This window comes from Perca flavescens, chromosome 14, assembly GCF_004354835.1.
Source record: "Perca flavescens isolate YP-PL-M2 chromosome 14, PFLA_1.0, whole genome shotgun sequence".
In the NCBI taxonomy this organism is placed as follows: Eukaryota; Metazoa; Chordata; class Actinopteri; order Perciformes; family Percidae; genus Perca; species Perca flavescens.
In genome coordinates this window covers 33,328,208-33,349,150 of record NC_041344.1, presented here as the reverse complement: position 1 = coordinate 33,349,150, position 20,943 = coordinate 33,328,208, and the positions used below count along the sequence as shown (strand labels likewise).

The 20,943-nt window shown below is 40.3% G+C and overlaps 1 protein-coding gene across 1 annotated transcript in view; it reads left to right on the top strand.

Annotated features, from left to right (window-relative positions):
* Positions 1–20,943, top strand: part of col28a1a (collagen, type XXVIII, alpha 1a) — a 60,990-nt gene that overhangs the window by 30,847 nt on the left and 9,200 nt on the right. Inside the window, exons 18-29 of the mRNA XM_028596604.1 lie at positions 2,547–2,615; positions 2,710–2,781; positions 3,701–3,769; positions 4,136–4,207; positions 4,447–4,515; positions 9,395–9,463; positions 9,652–9,720; positions 9,830–9,898; positions 12,648–12,716; positions 12,837–12,905; positions 14,366–14,434; positions 14,610–14,690. Coding sequence (XP_028452405.1) covers positions 2,547–2,615; positions 2,710–2,781; positions 3,701–3,769; positions 4,136–4,207; positions 4,447–4,515; positions 9,395–9,463; positions 9,652–9,720; positions 9,830–9,898; positions 12,648–12,716; positions 12,837–12,905; positions 14,366–14,434; positions 14,610–14,690 — 846 coding nt within the window. The remainder of the gene's footprint in view (positions 1–2,546; positions 2,616–2,709; positions 2,782–3,700; positions 3,770–4,135; positions 4,208–4,446; positions 4,516–9,394; positions 9,464–9,651; positions 9,721–9,829; positions 9,899–12,647; positions 12,717–12,836; positions 12,906–14,365; positions 14,435–14,609; positions 14,691–20,943) is intronic.

The window sequence follows — 20,943 nt, the reverse complement described above, 5'->3', positions numbered from 1 at the left end:
CAAGTTGCTCAGTTGAATCAGACTCTGTGTTTGAGTTATCCTCAGTTATGCTTTCCATGCAGCTGACTGGTCCGAGGGAAGTCACGTGACTACACACATGGTAGAATGTTTTAAGGAGAAAGCAGGCCTATCAACAGGAATAAATTATCTAAATTATCGTCATGGGAAAAATTGATAACATCTTCAGAATTTCGATGTTGATACATTTTCAATTAATTGTCCCACGCCACCCCCCCACACCCAATGCCAGCCCACCCCTGGTTGGTAGTAGAGAGGTGACACTGTGGCGTTTGTATTTTCGACAGTAGCGGTTGCCCTTGGCAACCAGACTGAGTCAATTGGCAACCGTTTCCTGGCCTCTGGTTGCCCCCTTTGGCAACCACCTGTTCAATATTTGTGTTTTTTTTATATATAAAAACAAATCAAAACTTAGAAAACTGGAAAATGTATTCAAAAGCAGTCAATATTTTATTTGGTTGTCTCCATAAAGTTTAAACTCTACGTTTGTGCGCAACACATTTCAGCTGTTGTGCGACGGCTTTCCACACATGCGCGTTTGAAAAGATACGGGCAACGCAATTTTCTGTTCATGTTAACGGCACATGTTAAAATCCGGTGCTAATATGGCACCGGTGCCCGGTATATATTGGATGAAATAGCAACGCAGATTTTAGTGCCTCATTACGGTGCCACCTAAATGTCTGTGCTGCTCTCTGATGCTCTGAGACAGACGTTAGAGGAAACTGAGGCATCGCTGCATGTCACGCTAGTAAAAACTAATAACGCGTTACACAGCAGGTAACGTTAGCCTACCGTTAGCTAAAGTAGTAAATGGATTATACACGGTTAAAACTCTGACAGCTAAACGGTGTAAAAGTGTGTCTGTATTTCACTTTAGAGAATTCCAACAGCGGGATGTACAACAGTCGGCTGCTAAAGCTAAAAGCTAAGAGCTAAAAGACACAAACTAGCACTGGTCACTAGCCTGACAAGCCAGACCAACATCCAGATGTTGGGTCTGGGAACTCACCATTGTCAGGGCTCAATCCGAGGGGCGGGATAAACGGTTGTCTTTCAAATTACCTCTGCACGCAATAGGATAGCGCCACAACCAGGCAGAGCAACGCTAGTTGATAGATTTAAACTTTTTCTGTATCTGGTCGGCAAAACTCTGAACACATCTTCCTTTTTTAAGAATGACTTCAGTGCCGTTCTTTGTTCTTTTCTCAAAGAAAAGCTGAACTCCAAGTCTTCCAGAAGACCACTGTTCACCAGCAGCAGCCATCTTCTTTGTTTTCAAGTAGCAGGGAATTCACGCGGAACCGTCGCAACTCTGCCATCCTTATGTTGATCCTTTTAATAGCAATTTACAGGTGAAAGAAGTAATTATTAAGTTATTATTATTACATTTTTAATAATCATTTAAATTCCCCCCTTTTTTATGCTGATCCTAAAATTGATCCGATCCGTGACTCAAAACAGTGATCCAATTTGTGAGTTTGAATGTGTGGTATAGTTACATAAGAAATGAATTGCTCCAAATATAGGCAGTTTAAAACATGGCAACCGTATTGTCAATTTCAGCAACCAAAAGCTGATGCCTGGTTGCCAAGCCGGCAACCACTTTAAAAAGTTAGCGTTGAACCCTGTTCAGTCATTTATACATTTATCTGACATTCATGAGATAGGAGAATATACAGTATAATACATGGCTTTAAAGCAACACTGTAACATTTGAAAGAAGATACAATATTCTTTTTTTTCAAGAATGCTTGCTCTTGGGGGGAAATGTTGGGTCTCTGTAATTAGAGTGTGGTCTAGACCTACTCTATCCTTAAGGTGTCTTGAGATAACTCCAATAATGAGTTGATACTATAAATAAAATTGAATTGAGCAATCAGATTAACTGAATCACTTTTGAGGTGAAATTGAAATTATAAGTGCATTTAAATGTCTATAATAATCTCTAATTGCACCATAAGACTGAGAGTAAGTGTGGTAGGTGAAAGCAGGAAGTCAGTCTGCAAACTGGGCAGTCTCTGTGATCATTTCCCCTTCCCTTTAAAGCTATATTGCGTAGTTTCTGTCCCCCCCCATGAGGAATTCAACTAATGACAACAACACTGTTGGCGTGTCCACATGATACAAGCCTTACGTGATCACACACCACCCCCCTCCACACAGTTGGTAGTAGCCAAGGAGGACACAGAGGATTAAAAAACATGATGGACTCTTCAGCAGAGGACATTATCTTCACTTGAGTTTCTGTGAGTGAAAGTCACCGGAATCTTCTGAACATAGTCATACTAAGAAATCCAGAGAGAGTTGTGTGGAGCTGATAGTCTTAATTAACTTTGTAGCAACTCATTTGACAACGGCTTGAATGAAATGGACGTTCATTAATATCAAAAAGTTACGCACCAAAGCTTTAAGATGTAAAATCTTCAAATATTTAGATTTACCCACCAGCTAGGGAGCACTAAAGCATCTTTCTGTTGTTGCTGGTCATCTGATGTGATCAGTCAGTGATTTATATGGTTTCCCAGGGTGACCAGGGTTTCCCTGGAGAGCCGGGACCTCAGGGAGATAGGGGTGTTGGTGAACCAGGACCAAAGGTAGGACAACCAAACTCCCCTTGTAAATAAAGCCTGTTCAGTGAAAAAGCACAGTGGGACCTAGGAGTTTTGAGTTAATGTGTGGTTTTTCCAGGGAGAGCCCGGGCCCGATGGGGCTGCTGGGATACCTGGCATTCCTGGGGAGGATGGAGCTGTTGGGCCTAAGGTGAGTCAGGGACTGAAGGCCAAAGGTTCACATTTTGTACGTTTTGTAAGTTATATGGTCCAGTCTGGCTTGAGTGCAGTTCAGATATGGAACTTACCCACTTACCAAACAGTTAGGTAGCCTACTTTCTATATTTTGAAATGGGTAGTCATAAAAAGATATAAACAAAACTGTCCCTTTCTGGAAGACAGTGGATCTATGACATGGGCCCATCATTGTGTAACAAGATGATTATTTGAAATTAAATCATTATGTAGTTGTGTGTGAAAACTCAGCTTCCAGAGAAAGATTGAGTGACCGTAATCATTTGATAACCTGCATCGTCGTACTGATGAATTAGCATCAGGACATTTCTCACACCAAACACAGTGAGATAGCTGAGCAAGTTAAAAGATAGCTAATCTCCTTAGGCAGTGGTGGAAGTAAAAGTACTTTGTTACAGGAACTAAAAGATAAATATACTTAATTACATTCCACCTAGCCCTTAGGTAACTTTGCTCCAAAGATGGTATTTTTAATCTGTGGTGACCCTGATGGTTTCAGGTGTTCCCAGCTCTGATAAATGTATAGCAGACTGTGTGAACCAATCAGGACCCAGACTTTAACTTGGATTTACTATAGTTAGAAATAAGTCAGGAGACAAAACAGGAAATGGAAAAAAACAGTAGGAGTTAACATAAAATGACCCCTCTCTGTATCATGTCCCACCTCAGCATCTCGCTTCAGCATGATTGACATATCAAGGAAGTAAAGATGCAAAGTCATGTTGTCTTTAAAGAGCCACGCTGAAGGCCTTCTCAAGTTGCCAGCAGGATGTTGCTCCCTGCTCTGACACACGCGTCACAAAGCAGTTTGTGTTCCGCTATTTGCACATGTTGGTTTAATGCTGTGATGCGGCTCGGTCTGCTGTTTAATCTAGGGAGAGATGGGGTTGCCAGGTCTGCGAGGCCTAGAGGGAGCACCGGGCAAAGGCTTTCCGGGAGAAAAGGTAATGCATACTCACTGCCCAGGTATTATTTACAGAATCCACGAGGATATCCTGATAGCTGTTTGTTTAACATGAACAAAGTTGCTTTGTATGAATAGCCGTTGCATGTGGGTTCCTTGTAGGTGCAAGTTGTAAAAACTGGCTCGTACGCAAGTAGTTACTTGGAATTGTGTAAGTGGGTACAGTACATGTTTACATATCTGTATTGATAATGTCCTTGCTGACTTACGCAGGTACATGCAACGTTGACTTACTGGATTGTTGTATTAAGTAGCAGTGATTCCTTTGGAATTCAACATATACCTTCCTATTACAGTACCAGACATGCTGGGATGTAAGACGTCATGTGCAGGTGTTTTTCCACAGGGGGACAGAGGTGACCGTGGAGCGAGGGGACTTTCAGGGTCTCCAGGCCCCGTTGGACCTGCTGGAGCTAAGGTATGCTAAATACAGTTTACGCCTAAGTACTGTCAGAAGGATTTAAAAGGTAAAGGTAAAGGTACTTTATTTGTCACATACACGTACATGTAAAGCATGACACTGAGCAGAGATCAGTAGCTGTTTTAGTATGTCTAAAAAAATACATGGTACATGTTAGCTTTGCTTTGATTGTCTTGACACATGCATTTACCTGCTGACCACGTGATGTCATTTATTAATGAACCCTTTATTTTCAGGGAGAGCCCGGGAGTCCAGGGATGATGGGCCCACCTGGACCGGCCGGGCGTGGCTTACCAGGATCCAAGGTGATGGCGCACACAAACACACACACAGCCAAAACAAACAGCCACGCTGACTGACAAGCTTAGTCCTATGATCAAGTGATGGGTGACATTCATATTGTTGCACAGTTAAACATGCATGGTGCTCACAATCATCTACATTTAAATATAATTTCAAATATGGACTATGTAGCCTCAACCACAAACTGATGACTAGGGCAAGGTATTCTGATTCATCTCTGTGCCAAACTGTTGCAGCATAGGCAACTAAAGCTTTTTTCCTGCATTTTAACTCCATTTCTTGTGATGTTAATTGTGACTCTATAAATATCTATAAAACAAAGGACAAAATTGAAACTATCACAGAACAAAATCAACAGAATTTATTGCAATAAAGCAGATTAAAATCTATGAAAATACAGCCTAAAGAGCTGACTTTGGAAAAACAGCTGATTGTTGAGCACCTCTTTTACTCTCTCACTGTCTCTGAAAATAGGTTGATTATAACTTATATATACGTATAGGCCTATACAGCTCACTCTCAGCGTGAAATGTAGTTCTCAAAGTTAAGTTGCACAACTTAATGTATGGCAACTATTCTATGTCATAATTTCCTGATATGTAATGACACCTGACAATGTAACGCCATTACCGATGTTGTTCAGCTCTACATCTCCACCAAATCCATCACCACTGCAACTCACTCCACTTTGACCATTGGCCTCAGTGAAATTTAAATCATGGAAGCAAACCAACTTTCTCAAACTTAACTGTGACAAATCATCGGTCCCAAATTCCTCTTCAAAACATCGCAAAACTTTTGCTTCACCATCTGTAAATGCAATCTGTCTCCCTCCTCACACATCCACACCATCAGGAGTTAGTTTGGACAGCAACCTGTTCTTCGAAAAGCATGTCATCAAAATCACAACTGCCTTCTTCCACCTTAAAATCTGTATCAGTATTATCTTATGGTTTATATGTTTGTATATTTGCACACTTTACATTTTAGAGAAAGAAGTATAGCCTACTTTATTTATTTATCATTTTTGTATTACATTATCTGCAGAAATTATTATATTTGGTGGTGACAAAACTTGTATTAAATATGCAGACCTACAGGCTTTGCAAAGATGCCTGCTCGCTGTCCGATTGTCTGATATGAATGACCACGTTCTGTCTTACACAGCAAACTAATTCTTCTTCACTGGTAAGACCAACAAACTGTAACATACATATACTGTAACATTCAAATAAAAAAACATAACATCTTGTGAATAGGCCTAAGCAGGGGTTAAATTGGGATTTGTTATGCCCGGGAATTTTTTTTTTTAAATAAACCGGTAAATGGCACTTTCTGGAGAGTTTTGTGCAAAGAAATGGAGAAATTGAGTCTTACATTTGTGCAAAACTGCAAGGTTAAGAGCCTATACTTGCATTTACATTACTGTTAATCAGTCATCACTTGATTACACATTGTATTACCTTGTTATGATATAAGAAGTGACCCATACAATGTGCCAAACATAATGTGCCACATGAAGAAACAGTGCAGCATATGACAGTAGCAACATCTGAGAAGATTTGGGTCTGTGGTGAGCAGGTCCACCTCACACAAACTTCCTTCTCCCATTCTCTCTCTTTACTACAACACGCACGCACGCACGCACACACACACACGCGCAGACACGGCACCGAGTGGGGCTCTCGATGATCGGTTCTAAAATTATTAAAAACAACAAAGCTATACTTCACCGATTCTCTGAACTGACGGAAAAAGCAAAAGATATAGGCTTCTTTTTAAAATATGCATGTGAAATATGACGTGAAAGTACCCTCAACTAGAGAATGACTCCCACATATGACGCATTTAAATGCATTGATAAGCTTAGACCGCGTTTTGGACGGGCCCAATAACCTCTGAATAGTTCTCCTTGTTGTTAAATTGCAATCTGAGCGGCAGCATAATGCACCAACGGGGGGTTGGTGCATTATGTCGGCAGGATCATTTAAAAGGCAACCGTGACTATTGTGCGTCTCCCCTATTTCTGATACCGTGGCGGAAGAAATGTTGCCATGGCGCACTGCCACAATAAAATCAACATAGAGGAAACACTGAAAAGTAGCAATACCACAATGTAAAAGTTCTGCATGCAGGATGTTACAAAGTAAAAGTGCGACAAGACAAGATTAAAGTAACAGAAGTAAAAGTAATCAATTATGCACCAGAATTGTGTGTGTATATACTGTATATATCAGAATCACAATACTTTATTGATCCCCTCAGAGAAATTATTTGGTTGTTAAAGGGGTGATAGAATGCAAAATTGATTTTACCCTGTCATAGTTGAATAACGACCATTCAGTGGGTAAATAGGACATACATATGAGCTCAAAATCCCATTGACACCCCTTTACTATGAAAATCTCATATTTTGAAACTGCCGCTGAAAACGGGCGAATCTCAACAAAGCTAGTTGCTTACGTAACCATCTCAAAATCCGGAACCTTTGTCACAGCCGTGGGTGTATTAAGAGAACAGTCACGCCCCAATATTTACATAGGCTACACAACTGACCTGAGATCAGGTAGTCTTCTGAATCTAGGTCACGCAGATCTCTGCTATTCCATTACAAAATTCACTTCTGAAACTTTTTTATGCGAGAAATCAACTATATAAAGCTCAAATATGGGCCGTTTTCAAAAATGTATGTCTAATTGCAAATTTTGTCCAACTGTGTGTCGGACTTCAGCGGCCAGTGCTGCCTGGGTTACTGCCTCGCTGCCCGGGCCTGCCTTCCTTCACAGACCCCGGCCTGCTGTGAGCTCGATTGAGCTCCGTTACGGCTGGCAACCCACGGCACTTCATACCCAAGCAAAGTCACCGTTTTGTGGGCTAATGGACTACCAAACGCTGGTGCTCTGACAGAGCTCCAGGGCCTGCAGTTCCCCTCTTCTAATGCCAGGTGTGTGTGAGTGAGAGCGCGGTCAGCGAGCTTGTTATGCCAGCAATCTGTTACCACAGGTTCCAGTTAATCTTATAATGTGTTTAATTATAATGTGTTGAGTTATTTAAACAAACGATCGGTGAAATAGACGCCTCTTGTCCGCGAGTCTCATTGATAGAGCCTGCGGCTGGATGTGATTAGAGCCTGCGGCTGGACGGAGCTAGCTAGCCTCCTCTTAGAATTCCTCTGGAATTCACAAAAGTTCATTAACTTGAAATCGGACACTGTTGTTAGCTTTATAACACATTTAGTTAGATGTTGTATAAGTGGCGTGACGAAATTCAAACTGTAAATATACTCGGAATTACGCCGAAAATGAAGCTAACTATCCGTGATTTGTAGCTAGCTACACATAGCTAGGATTGAAGGGACAGTCGCAGCTAACGAAACACCTAGCTAGTCTTCACAAATATTCATTAACTTGAAATCGGACACCGTTGTTATCTTTATAAGACATTTAGTTAGATGTTGTATAAGTGGCGTGACGTGTGTAACATGTGGTAAGAGATTGCTGGTGTAACAAGCTCGCTGACCGCGCTCTCACTCTCACACAACGGGCCATTTAGCTACCAGGAAGAGGGGAGTTGCAGGCCCCTGGAGCTCTGTCAGGGCTGCCAGCCTAACGGAGCTCACAGCAGGCCGGGGTCTGTGAAGGAAGGCTGGCCGGGCGGCGAAGCAGCAGCACCGCCGCTGAAGTCCGACACACAGTCTTACCATATTTGCAATTAGCAATCAATGTTCGTAAAATGGCCCATATTTGAGCTTTATATAGTTGATTTCTCACATAAAGTCTCAGAAGTGAATTTGGTAATTAAACATTGCAGTGTCTGGAATATGAGATTTGGTCGCTTCTCTAATGTGTGTGTATTGGGGATTTGCTCAACCAATCAGCGCGCAGCTCATCTAAATATTCATGACCATACCATATTTGGAAGAAAAGCTCTTGTTACAAATAGGGCCAAAACACAGGGATGCATAAGGGCCAATAAAATATCAACCAGGCCATTTTCAGCCCAACCAATGTTACATACCCCATTAGGAGACCATAAGGAACAGTGTGAAATACTCTATATAATCATTCTATCACCCCTTTAAGTTATTTATACAGTATATCATATTATTGGATTATTACAGATGCAATAACATGTATCCAGCATTTTAATGTTGTACACTGTAGCTGGTCGATGGGGCAAATTTGATCTTCCTCATATATATTTGTTGAATAGTTTTTTTTTTTTTGAAGATCATACAGTTTGTTTCGAGTGTAGAGTCACAATGTGTAAAGAAACTAGTAGCTATAGCTATAAACTTTGACTATTTAGAAAAATGACATATCTGTTTAACCACAACTGTTTGAAGTCTACTGATACATAACCAGTGCCTGAAATGGGCCAGTACTCACCATTACTAAGTATTGGCACTTCTGATTTTTCCACATGAGTACCCTTACTTTTAATTGTAATTAACAGTATTATTAATAGGCTGATACAGGCTATATCATGATTTATTGGAAACAAAACAAGCAATTCTATGCAAAATACGACATCCAGCCCCCCAACATACTGTAGGCCAAATGGAATGATCTTTTGTTTAATAACCACATTTTCAGGCTGTGAGATTGGTCGAATCAGGCTCCTTAAATTGAATCCCAGAATAGTCGACTATTCGGATTCATGCCTATAATATACATCATGAATATAAATATATCCAAGACACATGCAATGATCATGTCACGCAACTGCTGAATTAGGCTACTGGCACATTTTCTTGGTCTAATTCAGGCACTGTACATCAAACAAAACACAATTTTGAGGGGGTATATAAGTATATAGATTGTATTGCTTATATTATGAGCCATAATAGTGGGTTGTTCGTTCACTTGTCCAAAAAAACAGGGGGATCCTGGGCCTGTAGGACCAGCTGGACCTGTTGGAGAACATGGAGTAGGAATCATTGGCCCGAAGGTAGCATCTATCTTTCACGCCTCATTACTTTCCCCGATACTTTAATAATGTATGGTCTGAATGTTTGAGGTCAGTTAAATCACATTACAATATGTTTGCAATATACCCACCTGCAGTTCAGTATATCTTTTATACTTTCTAACTGTTTGTCACCCAGTATTTTGACTGTTCTTCTGCTCTTCCTTCAGGGTAACAAAGGAAACATTGGACCTGTGGGGCCGCCAGGAATGAAAGGAGAAGGCTTCCCAGGACCACAGGTGAGAGGAAACAGACATCAAAAATGAGGAGCACAGTTGAATGATCCTCATATTCAATGTGTGAGAAAGACTTAAGTTTGTGGATGAACACATTTTCCTTGATCATTAGGGGCTGCCTGGCTTACCAGGAGTGCAAGGAGAGATGGGACCTGAAGGGAAAGGACTACCGGGAGCCAAGGTGAGGCACAAGTGTTCAGGGTTTCCCCCAGAAAAGTTGTTTAGCCCGGTGGCAAGTGTCTTTTTTTTTCAACAAGGGCGCAGCGCGGGCCAGTCCCAGACTGATGGCAGCATTATTGTAGAGCCCAACAGTTTCTGTGATAACACAATCATGGAAGAAATCGCGAAATTGAGAATTTAAAAACGCTAAAATCAGAATCAGCCTATTTATTATTTATTTATTTATTGATCCCCTCAAGGAAATTAATTGGTTGCAGTTGCTCACAGTGAAATTCACGGTAAAATAAGAGTAAAAAAGAGCAAGTTAATAAGTGTATAAAGTAGCATAGCTACAGTAAGAAACAATAAAAACGTTAGAAGTAAAATGAGATTAGGTTATAAAGATTGTTTCAAATGGATTGTACAAATTCTATTGTAGTGCAGTGTCAACATAAAGTGCAATGTCAACAAAAATACAGTACTAACATAAATAAGTACAGTGTGAATAATAAGTAGCAGCAGTGAATAAATAACACATTTTGCACATGTTGCTGATAAATTATCCCGCCAAGTAATTATTGTACATAATTGTTCAACACAATTGAGATGTGATGTGGGGATGCATGCTGTCCAGTTTTGACATTAAGGGCCCTATTTTAACGATCTGAAACTGAAATCTGAATCTGGAGAGGATTGCTGCAGCCATGGAGCGTGGGCCTCCAAACGCACCACCTGCTCCTGTTGTGCCCCTTCCTCTTCCCCCCCACTGCATTTCCATCCACCTGCTCCATCAGGAGCGCATCGCACATTACTCCCGGATCAGATTCCGCCGTAGTGTCAAATCCCACCGTAGTTCAACATCACGTCTCCTTAAGTCCTCTAATATTTCCTCATTTATGTCACATCCATGATTCATTGAAATGTTGTGTAAAACACAAGAAGCCACAAAGAATGCTGGGACTTTTTGAGGATTGTACTGTAAAGTGCCTCCTGACCGATCCAAACACCTGAAGCGCATTTTCAGTAATATTTTCCTTTGTAATTATGTATGGTTTGCAAAAATGGGAACTGCTGCGTCCGTTTAGATGAGAGAAGTGTATGCGCGTTGTGCACACGCTACATTATGGCCAAGCATGCGCCCCTAAAATAGCATCTGAATAACGCGCTACTGACTTTAGACTAGCACCACTGACTTTAGACTAGCACCACTGACTTTAGACTAGCACCACTGACTTTAGACTAGCACCACTGACTTTAGACTAGCACCACTGACTTTAGACTAGCACCACTGACTTTAGACTAGCACCACTGACTTTAGACTAGGACCACTGACTTTAGACTAGGACCACTGACTTTAAACTAGCACCACTGACTTTAGACTAGCACCACTGACTTTAGACTAGGACCACTGACTTTAGACTAGGACCACTGACTTTAGACTAGCACCACTGACTTTAGACTAGCACCACTGACTTTAGACTAGCACCACTGACTTTAGACTAGCACCACTGACTTTAGACCAGGTTTTTCCTGGTCAGTGGCGGAATTGTTTTCTGAAACTGCAAAATAGCACCAGATAACATTTGCGCCGGAACACGCCTCCTCTTTTCGCTGAACCGCCCCCGGGAGCGCAAATACATTCCCTAATTTACCGACGTGCGTCTGTGGAGGGAAAAGTCCGCCCTGCGTCGGGTGCAAATTAGGAATGATACATGCGTCGGTGTACAAAGGGAATTGCGCTGAGTGCAAGATAGGGCCCTATGTGTGTAACACTCAGAGGGAGGAGCCACAGGCAGGCACAACGCTCTGTGGTGCATCGTGGGTGTCTGAGTCTGGCGCTGAAGGTGCTCCTCAGACTGACCAGTGTATTGTGGAGTGGGTGGGAGGAGTTGTCCAGGATGGAGTGTATTTTGGACAGCATCCTCCTCTCTTGACACTGTCTTTAAGGAGTACAGCCTTAAGACAGACGCCATAGGGCCCTACATTAAGTCATTAGTAAAAACTAACGTTACGTCAAGTTTCCAACCAAGCCACCCCACTGTAACTGTAGTTTTAAAAAAACATCTTAAAATACATAAAAAAAGAATTCCCAGTGGTTTAGGCCTGGTGGAGGACAACTGAGGCACGGTGGGCCACCGGGCTTACAATAGACTGGGGGAAACCCTAAGTGTTACTTCATGTATTTTCAATTCAATTTTATTTATAGTATCAAATCATAACAAGAGTTATCTCGAGACACTTTACAGATAGAGTAGGTCTAGACCACACTCTATAATTTACAAAGCCCCAACAATTCCAACAATTACAGTAATTCCCTCAAGAGCAAGCAGTGCGACAGTGGCGAGGAAAAACTCCCTCTTGTTAGGAGAGTCCTCAGAGGGACATTCACTAAGGCTCATAGGAACTGTAGTGTCATTCAACATACCAGAGTGAGAAAATAGGATATTATTTTTTATATTGAAATATTTATACACAATAGCCATAGCATACTACTGTACAAGCCTGACGCTGATTCACAGAAGACGTTGTACCATCTGACCATCAGCTTCCACACAAGTGGAGCCAAAAAAATATGACCTCATAAATGTGGATATGGTTGTGAAATTCATAGCAGGCTACATGGACCAATTGAAACAGATACTGTTGACCTGTGTTTATTGTCGTTGGAAAGAGACAATAGCGGAAATGGAACAAACTAAAGTGTGTGTAAGGTGCTGTATAAGATGGATAAGTAGTGGGACATATTTTTATTAAGTTTCTCTGTTTGCCAGGGTGACCGAGGCTTGCCGGGCGTGCCGGGGCCATCGGGCCCTCCTGGAGTTGGGCTTTATGGACTGAAGGTCAGTGTGTATACATGCAGTCTGAAAGGAGTTAAACAACTTCCTAGAAACCATTTCCTCTGCATATCATCATGATTTTAGCCGTATAACTTGAGTTGCTGTGATGTGTGGTATTCCCAGGGCTCTACAGGGCAGCCTGGCCCACCAGGCGTGATGGGGCCTCCAGGAGATGGCATTCAGGGACCAAAGGTAGGGCATACAAACACTTAACAAAGGCTGGTATAGTGTCTTTTAAAACAATGGGCTCACACGTGTATTCAAACTAGGGTTGGGTATTGTTTGGTTTTTTTTCGATACCAGTGCTAAAATGATACTTTTAAAACAGTGCCAGTGCCTAAATAGTACCTGAAAAGATACTATAAAAAAAAAATAAAAGGAAGAGCACAAGACAGTCGGCTTGTTTATTGCTAAGGCCATATATTCTAAATTAAATGACTTATTAAAAATGTAATAACAATAACTTATAACTATAACTTATTTCACCAGTAAATTGCTGTAAAAGACAAAAACAACCACCAGATGGGAATAGGGTATTTTACAAGAAGTTTGAATGCACCACTTAGGCTACCAATTTCAAATAAACGTACCGTCTGTGTTGTTTTTCCAACAGCGATAGCAGCAGACTGTTGTACGTGCCGGTATCAACATCCTCTACAGTGAAATACAGTCACACCTTACACCGTTTAGCTGTCAGCATTTTAACCGTATTTCATCCAGCTACTAGCTAACTGTAGCTAATAGTGCTGTGTATTGGCAATAATCTGGCGATACGATACGTATCACGATACATGGGTCACGATTATTGCAATATATTTCGATACTGTGCGTAAGGCGATATATTGGGATTTTAGTATAATTTTAGAAAAACTAATATTTAAAAAAGACATGATGTTCATAAAAGTCAAAGAAGATTACTTTAGGTAAACAATTCAGTACACAGGGATTGTGGTTCACAAGTTCTTAGTGAGCAAATTTTTATAGGCTAAAGTAGGCCAAAGTTCAGCCATAGCTATGTTGTTAGCTTCTAGTAAAAAGTCAGGCGTTGCTAGGCACTGTTAGGCAAGGACACTAGTGGTGCGTCTCAACATAGCGATCTAGCGGTAGGGGGTTTAAACACAACATAAACGTGAACCACTGTCTTACATGAATATTTATGAACGTAAAAAAAAATCAATACAGTATTGCAAAATAAAATATCGCGATATTCAAGTGTATTGATTTTTTTTTTTTTACACCCCTAGTAGCTAACGTTACCTCCTGTCAAGTGTAGTGTTAACTAGGGTCACATGCAGCGATGCTTCTGTTGCCTCTAACATCTGAGGCACCGAAATCCATGTTGCTATTCGGTGCGGTAGATAACGGTAGTTTAGGTGCCATATTAGCACCGGGTTTCGGTACCCAACCCGAATTCCAACTGTATCATGTTGTTCATCAAAGGTGGGTTAGGTTCTTTTTTTTTGAGGATTCAGCACCCAGCTCTGGTGGAGCTGAGCGTATTGATAGGTTGTCCCTGTTGAGTCGTACGCCTGTGCTGTTCCATCAAACCAATCAATCTGTGGTGTTTCATTAAATGGGAAGGACTTCCAGATACGTCTATATGCTGATGATACTCTTGTCACACTAACAAATTTATCCAACTTTATTCTTAGGGAGAGCCTGGGTTTCAGGGGCCAATGGGCCCTCGGGGTCCACCAGGGGATGGCCTTCCAGGGGAGAAGGTAAGAACAATACAGCTACTGCATGTGCCAGTGGCTGCATGGCCTGTGACATATTGCCTCTGATTAGCAGTGCTCCAAATTTGCTGTACTAATGACTGCTTTTACACACACACACACACACACACACACACACACACACACACACACACACACACACACACACAAAAACACACAGGGTGACAGAGGCATTGCTGGAGACCGGGGAAGGAAAGGAGACAAGGGAGACTATGGAGAACCGGGATCTACTGGACCAATGGTAATATAACATGCCCAGTCTTGTAATAACTTTATATAGTAATCTCCTAAGCAGTTCCTCTGTCTGTGATGATCACAGTTCTCTGTGTCAAAGCTATAATTTGTTGTGGGACTCGGTTTCTTTTTCTTATTTTTTTTCTTTTTACACAAAAGTGGTGCTTATTTCTCCATTTCAATTTGTTTTATTGTTTAATCTCTCAAACCGCAAAAGTTTTTTTTATTGCATAGTTTTAAAAGTAATTGCAAGAAGCTTTATAAATGTGTTTCCATCCTGTTTTTATAGGTATTTACAAAAAATTCACAAAAATAAATTTGTGTAGAATAATTTGCTGTATCGATAGAAACGAATAACAGCGACCAAGCGCAGTTGAAACAGACTTGGCGAATAACTTTTGACGTACATAAAGCATTTCAAGCGTTTCTTGCCACTGAAGAGACAGATATGAAAACATCTGTGTGGACCAATATGGAGATTGTAACTTCCCTAAATGAATACACATATCCAACATAAATGTCATATTTTCATTTTGTTTTCCACATGGTTTCCATTGTTTGACATTTTACAGGAGCTCTTTTAATGAAATCCTCTCATTGTGCTCTCTTCTTTTAAAATGGTTTCATGAATGGCACCTGGCGGGATAATTTATCTCGATGAAATAATAATATTCACATGATGGTTTTGGATGAAAACAAACATTAATTAGCATTACCGGTGATATCGGAGCATAGGACTGGGATCACGATATTGTCGACCAAATACCTCTATCGATACCGCAACAATATTGTAGTGTTGACTATTGGTGCTTTCACAAAATATTTACACAATGAGATTTTTGATAAATAATCATCAGTAATGTGGATATAATGACTAAGTGGGTAAAGTATGGAGTTATATTCCTATCTTTATTCAAGAGCGCATTCTTTCAATTTGAGAGCATTTCTCACTGATATTACATTCAAATTTTGTAATAATTTCCCTCAAAACCTTTCTCTCACACTCAAATGGTCATGCTCGCGCTTGGATTTGCTCTGCTTGTGCTCAAACTTTGTGCTCGGACTCAGATATGTTGTTCTGTGGACAGGTTTCCTGCTCTCAGCTTTGAACCTTCTCCTCGCACTCAGCCTGATTCTGCGCGCTTGCAAATCTGCTGCTCTGGGATCTCTCCTGCGCGCTTGGATTTTTCTGTGTTACAACACTATCAAAATTCCACAACCAATAGAATGCCAGGTGTAGTGTTGACCAATGAAATGATCCCTGCCCCGTTGAGGGTGCGTTCGTTTTATGTGAGAACATCCGTTGCGGCCGGCTCCTATGTAACCATGGGTCTGTAACATAGACAGTATATAATGGACCAATAGACCCCGTTGCTCTGGACGGGGACCAGTGAAGGCTATTAGAAGCACTTTTCCGGTGATGGCCAGCTTTACTGCGCAGCCTCCAACTGAGAGAATGTGACGTGAGCAACGTGTCTGAAAGTTGTAAGTCTTGTGGTAGCTGTGCCAAGAGAAATCTCAATCATTCCCAATCTTACAGATACGGAGACAGTAGGTGTATGTAAGCAGATAACATGGGCACAGGCTAATTATTGATCACTAACATGCTAGTTAACATTAGTAATTAAACCTAAACATCTCATGTAAGTCGAAACTGCCTGCGAGCTTCTCCTGTACTATACGGTAATTCCTCTACTATGCGACAGTAAGTCACTTGGTTATGACACAATCGTTAGCCTATTTTTACAAAAACGTCTGCTACGGAGCCATAACGTGAGATACAAGGTAATGGAGCCTTTTATAAATTGTCGTGTTTCTTTGGAACTAAACAATGGACAAATAGAGTCTTTAAACGCTTCAGATGTAAAGTTATTCGCAGTCAAGTGACGTAAAAAAAAAATGGCGGTCAGCGGAATGCTAACAGGAGGTGATGGCCAGTTAGCAACAAAATGGCGCCATGATGGCTTGAGTTCTGAAGCGAAGCTTACCCCCTTGGTCTGTAACCCAAGTTTATTTAACCCCGCTGTCCATCGCTTTATTATTAGTATATGTCAATAATGTGCACAGACTGGTCGACGGTCTTTCACCTGCACCCATCAGGAAACGGGAGAAAGCTTTGAAGTGGGACATATCAAGTTACGTAGCTACACAACTATGAGGGTGAGTAACATAAATTAAGCACATAGCATATGGCGCTAGCCATAGCTAGCCTAGCTTGATGTCCGTAAACAAATAGCTTTTCTTTATATCGGTAGTTTAGCTAGCTAGATAGAACGAACGACATACTGTATGACGGACAGTATGTGTGTATTTACAACTGGTATTTAATGACCCCACTTTGTAATTTGTCCTCGTTTGGTTAACCATGTTCCTGGGGATTTGGCTAATTTCAGACATGCTAACATACAGCCTAGCTTGATGTCCGTAAACAAATAGATTTTCTTCATAGTTTAGCTAGATTGAACAACATATGACCGACAGTATGTGTATTTTTCCTCGTTTGGTTAACCTTGTTCCTGGAGATTTTGCTAATTTAATGTTAGAGCCAATAGTAAAACCTAAACTGTAATATAACTGAAAGAACACCAGAAACTGGATTGTTTGTTTGTTTTTGCATCACTGTTGTGTGTTGTTCATCAGAATTTAGTCTTCATTTCTTCATATAACATTAGTTTGAAAATGATGGATTCATATCAGTCTGTATAAAACATTGTAATGTTAAGTACAATGTTATCACTATAATAAAAACAGATCTAGAATAATTTGCTCCTTAAATAGCAGTTTTTTTTAATGAATACAAAGCAAACAGAACAGAAAAAACAAGCATTTTCTTTTCTTTTCTTCCAGTTGAGAATGAAGGGCTCGACCAATGCTGCATCATAGCAGCAGAGTCTTATCACCAGCCCATGAAAGCTAGAAGTCACCCTGCTGCTCCAGATCTACCTACTGTATGACTGGCTACAGACTACAACCATCTGCAACATCATCAACAGCTGCAATTAAAGTCTCTTGGGGTCATATGGGACTCTGTTGTTCTCCATACTGCATCGTACACTATATTATTTTTCGGTTTTGTTATATTAGTAGTCTACAGACGACACTAAGTATCATTACTTAATCACAGTGTATATTATTCTGGTGTACACTGTTGATGTGACTCACTGATGTCACTTTAGCTTGCTACTACCTCATAACTTTGCCATAATTGCTCTTGTTTAGTTAATTTATTTTCTACTAGTGTATATATATATATATATATATATACACACACAGACCCTTTCTAAAAAATTAGAATATCATGGAAAAGTTTTATTTATTTCCATAATTCCATTCAAAACGTTAAACTTCCATAGATTATAGATTCAGGGCCCACAACTTAAACGATTTCAAGTATTTAGCTGTTTATTTGTACATAATTTGGGCTTCCAGCTCATAAAACCCACGAAAACAGGATTTCAAAAAATTAGAATACTGTGAAGAAATCACCATTTACTTCTCAGTTTTTGCAGAAAAAAAATAAATTAGGATCACATCAAATCAATCAAAATATGGTACTTTAAACGATACGTCAATCTTCAATACTTGGTAGGGAATCCCTTTGCCTTAATCACTGCCTCGATGCGCCGTGGCATTGAGGCAATCAGCCTGTGGTATTGCCTGGGAGTTCTGGAAGCCCAGATTTCCTTGATGCTTGCTGTCAGCTCTTCTTTGTTTTTGGGTCTGGTGCCCCTCATTTTCCTCGTGATAATACCCCATAGATTCTCAATGGGGTTTAGGTCCGGCGAGTTGGCTGGCCAGTCAAGCACTGTGATAGCATGGGCATCAAACCAGGTTTTGGTGCTTCTGGCAGTATGGGCAGGGGCCAGGTCCTGCCGGAAGATGAAATCTGCATCTCCATACAGATCCTCAGCAGAAGGAATCATGAAGTCCTCTAAAACTTTATGGTAGACTGATGCAGTGACCTTGGATTTAAGAAAACAGAGTTTACCAACACCTGCACTGGACATTGCACCCCAAATCATGACTGACTGTGGATATTTCACACTGGACCTCAAGCAGCTTGGGTTCTGTTCCTCACCCGTCTTCCTCCAAACCCTTGGACCTTGATTCCCGAATGAAAGGCACACTTTACTTTCATCGGAAAAGAGGACCTTGGACCACTGGCCAACAGTCCAGTCCTTCTTATGGTGATTTTTTCACAGTATTCTAATTTTTTGAAATCCTGTTTTCGTGGGTTTTATGAGCTGGAAGCCCAAATTATGTACAAATAAACTAAATACTTGAAATTGTTTAAGTTGTGGGCCCTGAATCTATAATCTATGGAAGTTTAACGTTTTGAATGGAATTATGGAAATAAATAAACTTTTCCATGATATACTAATTTTTTGGAAAGGGTCTGTGTGTGTGTGTGTGTGTGTGTGTGTGTGTGTGTATATATATGTATGTATGTATGTATGTATGTATGTATATATATATATATATATATATATATATATATATACCTCCTTTAATTCAATTATTCTATAACTTGTGTTGTAATACCTGAATTATCTCCTCTTGTGAACACTAGGCTTATCTTATCTTTATTTTAGTTCATATCATAACCCTGCTCACAAACTCACCTGTACCTGGGTCATCAGTTTGCCAATATCAATGTTCCTGCTACAGTAAATCCTACAGGCAAAGTGTACTGCTTCACAGGAGTATGAACCATACGCTTTTTAGGTTTTGTGTCAAATATTGTGCAGTTGGTTATGAATTACTTATTGTTTTGACAAGGTAAATTAAAGCTGTTTAACAACCTGCAAGTGTCCACTCTGGTAAATTTAATTATACTGTTTTTAGATTTAGATTACAGAAAATGAAAAACCTATTTGCCTTGATAAGGGTTTTAATTTGTTGCAAGTATGATTATGGCTTTAATAATCTTATTGCTCTGAAAAACCACAATGATTTAAGAAATATGAGTGATACTTAACATTTATTAATTGATTGTTTATGTGTGCAGACATTACAGGCACCTATTCATGTAAGCAGAGAACAAAATAGTTTGCTCTCTCTTTTATCACTTGGATTATGCAGTTGATGGTGCAGAAACGGGTGAAGTCCTTGTAGATCTCTGGCAATTTGAGGACAGACCGATCCAGCAACTCTCCACTGTTGTCTTTGTATAGTGTGCTCCTATTTAAAACAAATTCATAGACATCAACACATAAGGTATTAGGTGTACATAGCTTTCTTTAACATCATTACTATCTTACCTTACCTTCTCTTCTCTGCTTTGGATTTGTGGACATCACAGTAATTGTCTCTCCTGGGCCTTGTTGTGCACCCTGTGAATTTAAGCAAGAAAGAAATGATAAGTGTATGTAACATGATTTTACAATTAAATTATTATCAGACTTGCCAAAGTACTTGGTTTGTGCCACTAATGCCTGCCCTCTGCACACAGGTGAGTACAGGGGGAACCAATGGGATTTTGCGTTTGGAGTAATGTACTGACTGGAACAACACAGTAGTGTGGTTGTACAACACTGGTCCATGCACACGGTGCAGCTCAACAGGGGTACTTCAGCCCCACCTGGAAGAAGGGAACTGAAACAAAATACTTGTTTTTTTTTTTTGTTCAATTTGCTTTGTATTGATTTCATAAGGGTAAAAATAAATAACTGCTATTTTAAATAGTGTGTTATTATAGGAGTGGAATTGTACTTACAACTTTCTATACAGATATATATGAATGTTATTGTTAAAATAATGTTATAAGAATTTAGAACATCTGAAAAACATGCAACAGTGATGTAAAAACTGATACAAACAATCCAGTTTCTTTTGTTTTTCAGTTATATTACAGTTTAGGTTTTACAATTGCCTCTAACATGTCTGAAATTAGCCAAATCCCCAGGAACATGGTTAACCAAACGAGGACAAATTACAAAGTGGGGTCATTAAATACCAGTTGTAAATACACACATACTGTCCGTCATACAGTATGTCGTTCGTTCTATCTAGCTAGCTAAACTACCGATATAAAGAAAAGCTATTTGTTTACGGACATCAAGCTAGGCTAGCTATGGCTAGCGCCATATGCTATGTGCTTAATTTATGTTACTCACCCTCATAGTTGTGTAGCTACTTAACTTGATATGTCCCACTTCAAAGCTTTCTCCCGTTAAATAAACTTGGGTTACAGACCCATGGTTACATAGGAGCCGGCTGCAACGGATGTTCTCACATAAAACGAACGCACCCTCAACGGG